We start from the raw sequence: 8,348 nt of genomic DNA on the forward strand, positions 1-8,348 counted from the left end.
AAGGTTTTTGGACGACAGCGAGAGTTTCTATTGAACAAATGTAGGTAGCTCCCAACCCGTATGGTTTAGTAACCCGTATGGTTTAGTAACCCGTATGGTTTAGTAACCCGTATGGTTTAGTAACCCGTATGGTTTAGTAACCCGTATCGTTTAGTAACCCGTATCGTTTAGTAACCCGTATGGTTTAGTAACCCGTATGGTTTAGTAAGCCGTATGGTTTAGTAACCCGTATGGTTTAGTAACCCGTATGGTTTAGTAACCCGTATGGTTTAGTAACCCGTATCGTTTAGTAACCCGTATGGTTTAGTAACCCGTATGGTTTAGTAACCCGTATGGTTTAGTAACCCGTATCGTTTAGTAACCCGTATGGTTTAATAACCCGTATGGTTTAGTAACCCGTATGGTTTAGTAACCCGTATCGTTTAGTAACCCGTATGGTTTAGTAACCCGTATGGTTTAGTTTTTATGCCCATAGTTGCATGTGACTTTTACTTGACCAGACGGACTAGTTTCTTTAGCGACAGCTTTACAAAGAAATCCGATGCACGTCTTCCTTCAGGAAGTTAAAGAAATTAAAGTTTTGACCGTCTTGGGGATCATGCGTAATCATGATAATGTGCTGTCAATCGCTTATAACAATAATGCCCTACTAGTCTATCACATCATATTGATTAGGCTAACCAATATATTAATCAACATATGCCTAAAATGATTATTCTTGAAAGTTGATATCAGTATTGTATAACTTTACAATTCTGCGGATGCTTTACCCCCTAAATCAACTCTCTATAATAGTCTAACTTCTCAAAAACACTTTTCTATATTAAATTGTAAATGAACGTTAAAAACCTCCCAAAAAAAAATCTTCAACCATACTTCCTTATAAATGTACTTCCTATTTCCGTAGTCTGCGGCAGTGGAGGCTGGTGTGAGGAGCTATAGGAGGAAGGGCTCATTCTAATGGTTGGAATGGAATTAATGGAATGGAGTCAAACATTTGGTTTCATATACAAGTCTTCGTACACTTAATGCAAGGTTAAGTATTCAGCCCATAAATTCATATTCCATCTGGTAAAAGTGGATTTTTATTATTTTATTTGATTAAGTGATGTTTTGCAGTGCTACCAGGAGAGGGCAGTGTGACAACAACCAGGTTTGGCAGAATGACACTAGACGGTTATATCTGTATCTGTGGTAATAGCATGATATCATTGTTGGTTACATTCTTTTGCAAATCCAAAATTAATTAAAATGTATAGCATTATGTACATTAATGAAAATATAAGTTTAAGGAAAGATACTGAATTTTAATACAAATGGTTTATTATCATACATTATTGATCCATCCCTGGGTAGGAGAGGGAGACGGGGGGGAGAGGGAGACGATGGGGGAGAGGGAGACGGGGGGGGGGAGACAGAGGGGGGGGGGAGACGGGGGGGAGAGGGAGGAAGGTGAAAGGCATATTCTATTTAGATAGAATCAGGCTATTTCGATGGGGGGGGTGAGAGAGGCTGGAAGGCTTCAGGCATCCTGTCAAATCAGTTGAGGAGAGGGTGGAAGGCTTCAGGGTCTCAGGTGAATCGAGAGAGAGGAGAGGAGGGTGGAAGGAGGAGAGGAGGGTGGAAGGAGGAGAGGAGGGTGGAAGGAGGAGAGGAGGGTGGAAGGAGGAGAGGAGGGTGGGAGGAGGAGAGGAGGGTGGAAGGAGGAGAGGAGGGTGGGAGGAGGAGAGGAGGGTGGAAGGAGGAGAGGAGGGTGGAGGAGGAGAGGAGGGTGGGAGGAGGAGAGGAGGGTGGGAGGAGGAGAGGAGGGTGGAAGGAGGAGAGGAGGGTGGGAGGAGGAGAGGAGGGTGGGAGGAGGAGAGGAGGGTGGAAGGAGGAGAGGAGGGTGGGAGGAGGAGAGGAGGGTGGGAGGAGGAGAGGAGGGTGGGAGGAGGAGAGGAGGGTGGGGGGAGGAGAGGAGGGTGGGAGGAGGAGAGGAGGGTGGGAGGAGGAGAGGAGGGTGGGGGAGGAGAGGAGGGTGGGAGGAGGAGAGGAGGGTGGAAGGCTTCAGGATATCCTCAGACAGTTGTGTATTTATTTGTGAGTGTTAACCAGCTCCTCCAGCTTGGTCTGATTGGACCCTGAGAACTCCTCCACCTGGAACACAACAACCAATCAATCAATAAAACCATTCAAAATCAACCAATCAATGAATCAAATCACTTATTCAACAAATCAAAAATCAACCAATTGTATGCATAAGTAGAGCCAGCAATGTACGAAGTAAAACAGCAATATGGGGTTGATTTCCACAACTAAGAGATTTGAAGCGTGAGTAAACGTCTCTGCTGTTTCCTGTCACGCTGTAGCATCGTCTCACCTCAGATCTCTGAGACTCGGTTTCAACAGAGCCTTTTTACAGCAGAATGTGTCGCGAGGTGGTTAAGATGAGGAAGTGCTGACCGCCGCTTTAAGATTACAAGCAGGTTCCTACCTTGTTCTTGTTCTTGTAGAAGTGGAATGTTGGCATACACTTGATGTCACAGAAACTGGCCACATCCTGAGGAGAGGGAAAGAGAGGAGAGGGGGGAGGAGAGAGAGAGATATAGAAGGACAGAGAGGGGAAGAGAGAGATATAGAAGGACAGAGAGGGGATGAGAGGGAAAGAGAGGAGAGGGGAGGAGAGAGAGATATAGAAGGACAGAGGGGGAGGAGAGAGATATAGAAGGACAGAGAGGGGGAGGAGAGAGATATAGAAGGACAGAGGGGGAGGAGAGATATATAGAAGGACAGAGAGGGGGAAGGAGAGAGATATAGAAGGACAGAGAGGGGGAAGGAGAGAGATATAGAAGGACAGAGGGGGGAGGAGAGAGATATAGGACAGAGGGGGAGGAGAGAGATATAGAAGGACAGAGAGGGGGAGGAGAGAGATATAGAAGGACAGAGAGGGGGAGGAGAGAGATATAGAAGGACAGAGAGGGGGAGGAGAGAGATATAGAAGGACAGAGGGGGGAGGAGAGAGATATAGAAGGACAGAGGGGGAGGAGAGAGATATAGAAGGACAGAGGGGGAGGAGAGAGATATAGAAGGACAGAGGGGGAGGAGAGAGATATAGAAAGACAGAGAGGGGGAGGGGAGAGATATAGAAGGACAGAGAGGGGAAGGAGAGAGATATAGAAGGACAGAGGGGGGAAGGAGAGAGATATAGAAGGACAGAGGGGGAGGAGAGAGATATAGGACAGAGGGGGGAGGAGAGAGATATAGAAGGACAGAGAGGGGGAGGAGAGAGATATAGAAGGACAGAGAGGGGGAGGAGAGAGATATAGAAGGACAGAGGGGGGAGGAGAGAGATATAGAAGGACAGAGGGGGAGGAGAGAGAGAGAGAGAACGGAAGGACAGAGAATGAGAAGTTGGTTACATCAGACCAGTGTTATTAATGTTGCTGTATGGTTAAAGGCTAATCCCAGATCTGTTGCTCACCGGAGCGTCGTCCACGTCAACCTTCAGGAAGACCACGCTCTGGTATGTCTCAGACAGACCCTGGAGAGAGAAGAAAGAGAGAGCGATTGAATTGAGAGCATGTAGGGAGAGAGAGAGAGAGAGAGAGAGAGAGAGAGAGAGAGAGAGAGAGAGAGAGAGAGAGAGAGAGAGAGAGAGAGAGAGAGAGAGAGAGAGAGAGAGAGAGAGAGAGAGAGAGAGAGAGAGAGAGAGAGAGAGAGAGACAGAGAGAGACAGAGAGACAGAGAGACAGAGAGACAGAGAGACAGAGAGACAAAGAGACAAAGAGAGGAGAGAGAGAGAGAGAGAGAGAGAGTGTAGGGGAGAGAGAGAGAGAGTGTGTAGGGGAGAGAGAGAGAGAGTGTGTAGGAGAGAGAGAGAGTGTGTAGGAGAGAGAGAGAGTGTGTAGGAGAGAGAGAGAGTGTGTAGGAGAGAAAGAGAGAGAGAGAGGTAGAGAGAGAGAGAGGTAGAGAGAGAGAGTGTGTAGAGAGAGAGAGAGAGAGAGAGAGAGAGAGTAGGAGAGAGAGAGACAGAGAGGTAGAGAAAGGATAAGAATGGAGAGAAAAGAAGAGGAGGAGGAAGATGAACACGTCAGATGAAACTCCACATCCTGTTTCCCTGAACTCATCAACACTCCTCCACCACCTCAGTAAGGGTTTCCATAACGGCTGCATGGTGGTTTAGAACGTCACCTTGAAGAAGGGGGCGATGCTCTGACAGGGGCCGCACCACGTAGCTGTGAAGTCCACTACCACCAGTCTATCTCCTGCCTCCTCCAGGGCCTTGTCAAAGCCCTCCTGGGAAACACACACACCAAGATAACTACTAGTTACTATCAGCACTACAGGTACTAACCCAAGCATCAATCCCTTGAGTAGAAATAAAGAGATGACAGATTTGAATCTGAACCGTCAACAGGAGAGCAGGCTAACGCTATGCCCCACATCATCATGTTACCAGCACTCTGGGATTAAAGCATCGGGGGGGGGGATTTCGGAGCAGTCGTTCAAATCTTCTCGGGTGTAACAGTTGGGATAATGGGACAATTCGGAGTACAACTCATTTCTCATCCCTGGATTGAGGAACGTTTTCCTAGCCATATCTCACCCAGCTCTGCTGTGTCTTAAATCTACACAGGAAGGCTGTCTGACCCTAGTGCAGCAGCAAGCAGGTGGGTCGGATCCTGCTGGCTAGGGATTGAAATGCCGGTGCTGAGTAAAAGTCTCTACATGTGTATAACCGGTGCTAAATGGCTAGCTACTATATATATATATTTTTTTTTAATACTTATTTTCCACCATAATTTGCAAATAAATTCATTAAAAATCCTACAATGTGATTTTCTGGATTTTTTTTTCTCAATTTGTCTGTCATAGTTGACGTGTACCTATGATGAAAATTACAGGCCTCTCTCATCTTTTTAAGTGGGAGAACTTGCACAATTGGTGGCTGACTAAATACTTTTTTCCCCCACTGTATGCACTGCGGTGTTTTAAAAACGCCAAAGAACGGGACATGTTAGCTAGCTGCTCATTGTAAAGGAAAGAGAAGATGTGCCAAGTGTGGAGGGGAACATGATTACAGTGAATGTGGAAGTGATGTGAAGGTTAAGTGCTGTAATTGTGGGGAGGGAGAACACAGTGCAGCGTCTGGTGGATGCCAGGTACAGAGAGAGAGAGGCTCGAGGCTCAGAATCAGCCATGATGTACAGAATGAGTCAGACCGTGAGTGATATAGAAATCAGTCATGATGAAATTGAGTGACATCACACCCCAGCGCAGTAGGTAGTGGCATGCAAGAAGAATCTCATTGTGTGTTAATTGTAGTACGGGGGTGGGGATCAGAAATGTCTGTGCGAAGAGGCAGGTTGAACGTGTTTAATTGTAGGGGTGCCCACGGGGGCTGGGGATCAGAAATGTCTGGTGCGGAGAGAGAGGCAGGTTGAGGTTTCAGGGTTAGAGTAGTGCAGATGTTGTCGTATGCTGAGGCTGGGAAGAAAGTAGAGGAAGATGGGGTCAAGGGGGTCAGGGGTCAAGGGGGAGGAGAGAGGAGGGGTGGTGAGTGGTAGATCTGTACCAGTACAGAGGGATAGGACAACAAGGGATATATGCTTCAATAAGATTTGAATTTTTTTGCATTTATAGCAATGGTTATCAACTGTACTGCAGGGATGGAACGTAAGTCGCAGAAAATGGAGGTTTGTGGTGGCAGCTGCAGAGAGGTATTTGGGTGTAGGAGACGACATCAGAAGAGTTACAGGGTGTGTTGAGTGGTGGCAATAATAATAATATGCCATTTAGCAGACGCTTTTATCCAAAGCGACATACAGTCATGTGTGCATACATTTTTACGTATGGGTGGTCCCGGTGATCGAACCCACTACCCTGGCGTTACAAGCGCCGTGCTCTACCAATTGAGCTACATTTTTTACATTACATTTTAGTCATTTAGCAGACGCTCTTATCCAGAGCGACTTACAGAAGCAATTAGGGTTAAGTGCCTTGCTCAAGGGCACATCGACAGATTTTTCACCTAGTCGGCTCGGGGATTAGAACCAGCGACCTTTCGGTTACTGGCACAACGCTCTTACCCACTAAGCTACAGAGGACCATGTGTCCTGTCTTTTCAGGCTGTTGGCCTGAGGTACGACTAAATAGATTTAAATAGTGGAGCAGGGTAGTGGGTTTTTTGTGAGTGTAGGGTTAGATGCTAGGGTATTTGTTGTTGTTTTTAAAGCATATTATAAGGGAGATATACACCGGTCTAGTAGGGGCGGTAATGCAACATTTATTGGATGCCGACCGCCGTTAAACCTCATGGAAGAAGAATGGTACTACAGGGTATAGAATGAATGAGACCGCCAGCAGGCCCACAGACCGGGCTAAATGTCGGATCGGGATAAATCTTGACTTTTTACTTCTGTCTTTGACGATAGGGTTAACTAGCTAAAATACTCATCCCCTTGGCACATGATTCTTTGATCTTGTGGTGTCCGCAATTTGAGCCACATGTGACGGGGCAATATTGCCTTAGCTAGCTATCCATTGCATGGACCAAGCCACATAGTTGAAACAAATCAAACAACACAGGGTTAGATAGTTAGCCATCTTTCTAAAAATGTACAGAGCGACATAAGATGGAGACATTATTCTAAACCGTGTAGCTAGCTAACTAGCTAGTTGCCTTTCCTGAAACGTTTCGTTAGTTAAGTAGTTCTAGGTAGCTAGCTAACTACTACTAACTACTGCTGCTAACTTCGTTAGCTACCTACCTAAACCGGCTAGTTAGCATGTTAGCTAGTTCTGGCTCCCAAGTTTGACTTTGCTGTAAATGGCAAAGACAGGGCGAAAAAAAAGATGCAACTAGTTAATTAAAATGCCTCGCTAAAAATCACAACCAACCATCCATTGTATATAGTTAGCAGTTTAACGGCCTGTTATATATGGATTAGATGGGGCTCAAAGTATCACCATGACTCTGCAGTATTCCTGTTTTAAACCGTTTGCATAATAACCGAGGAAAGATGACTCGTTTCTCTCATATCTCCAGTCTTTCTAGATAACTGTTCTTATATAAATAACACCCGACTCACATTATTAGCTGTATGCATCGCGACAAAAGCGATGTATTAAAATACTTGTGTAGTATGAAATAAAATTGGCGTGTTTTTAATAGTATCGTTTTGATTGGAGTATAAGTTGTTTTTTTTAAATGGTGATTTCTCAACATGGCGAATACGGTTTGGCCGAAACCGCGCTACGACGCGACTGCTGATAGCCACTTATCTACGTTACATGTTAATACATTTACATTCAACATGTCATTGTGCATCTCTCAAGTCGTTAACTAAAGAAATTAGCTAACGTTAGTTTTTATTGAAAAAGACCAAACATGCTGAACCTGTCCAGCGGGAGGTTTGCAACAACGTGTCTGCATATCCTGACCATGTTCAGGAAGTCTGGTCCTCGTCCAAATCTAACTAGCTACAGCACACTGGATTGTAAACTTTCTGCCGTTTGCCAAAACGCTAACTATAACATAGCTAAATCGATATGGGCCAATGGCCCGATCCAAGGAACGGTACCTCACCTTATCTTCGATTATGATGATCATGGCGATAGATAGTTAGACACGATGGTTGACAGTTTAATGCTGGCGTATTTTTTTCACCCCCTGGTTGTCTGTTTCGAGCAGCTGCACTGTAGACCCGCGTACGCTCTGCGTTGAATGGGACAGCCCGTCATGCAAGGGGGGCGGGTAATGTCAATGTGGTTCAGAACAACCCTGCCCCCTCTCCACGCTATTTGTTCAGCCCATTCATGGTGTGTGTGTGTGTGTACAATAGACTGTTGTGTTCATTCTCGACAAGCACTGTCTCTCAGGTTAAATTAGCCTACTGTTGCATAGCAGTCTTATGACCATAAGGTTGATCCTGCTCTTCAGACACAAGCAGTAATGTAAGTAGTCAAGTAAGACCCTGGACAGGATGCTAGTCTATCATACTGACAGCCCCATGTAGTGTAGTGTTCCATTCTAGTTCATCAAGACAGTGGTATACTGACAGCCCCATGTAGTGTTGTGTTCCATTCTAGTTCATCAAGACAGTGGTATACTGACAGCCCCATGTAGTGTTGTGTTCCATTCTAGTTCATCAAGACAGTGGTATACTGACAGCCCCATTGTAGTGTTCCATTCTAGTTCATCAAGACAGTGGTATACTGACAGTCCCATGTAGTGTTGTGTTCCATTCTAGTTCATCAAGACAGTGGTATACTGACAGCCCCATGTAGTGTTGTGTTCCATTCTGGTTCATTAAGACAGTGGTATACTGACAGCCCCATGTAGTGTTGTGTTCCATTCTAGTTCTATT

At 45.6% G+C, this 8,348-nt stretch overlaps 1 protein-coding gene across 1 annotated transcript; it reads right to left on the reverse strand.

Moving 5' to 3' along the window:
* Positions 1–1,987: 1,987 nt before the first annotated feature.
* LOC121579348 (thioredoxin) lies at positions 1,988–7,755 on the reverse strand. The gene is made up of 5 exons (XM_041893870.2): positions 7,568–7,755; positions 4,171–4,275; positions 3,461–3,520; positions 2,474–2,539; positions 1,988–2,136 (listed from the first exon to the last, which is right to left on the reverse strand). Exons 1-5 carry the CDS (start codon positions 7,589–7,591, stop codon positions 2,074–2,076), a joined length of 318 nt encoding a protein of 105 aa, XP_041749804.1. The 5' UTR covers positions 7,592–7,755; the 3' UTR covers positions 1,988–2,073.
* Positions 7,756–8,348: the final 593 nt, after the last annotated feature.

The sequence above is a fragment of the Coregonus clupeaformis genome, unplaced genomic scaffold, assembly GCF_020615455.1.
Source record: "Coregonus clupeaformis isolate EN_2021a unplaced genomic scaffold, ASM2061545v1 scaf0978, whole genome shotgun sequence".
In the NCBI taxonomy this organism is placed as follows: Eukaryota; Metazoa; Chordata; class Actinopteri; order Salmoniformes; family Salmonidae; genus Coregonus; species Coregonus clupeaformis.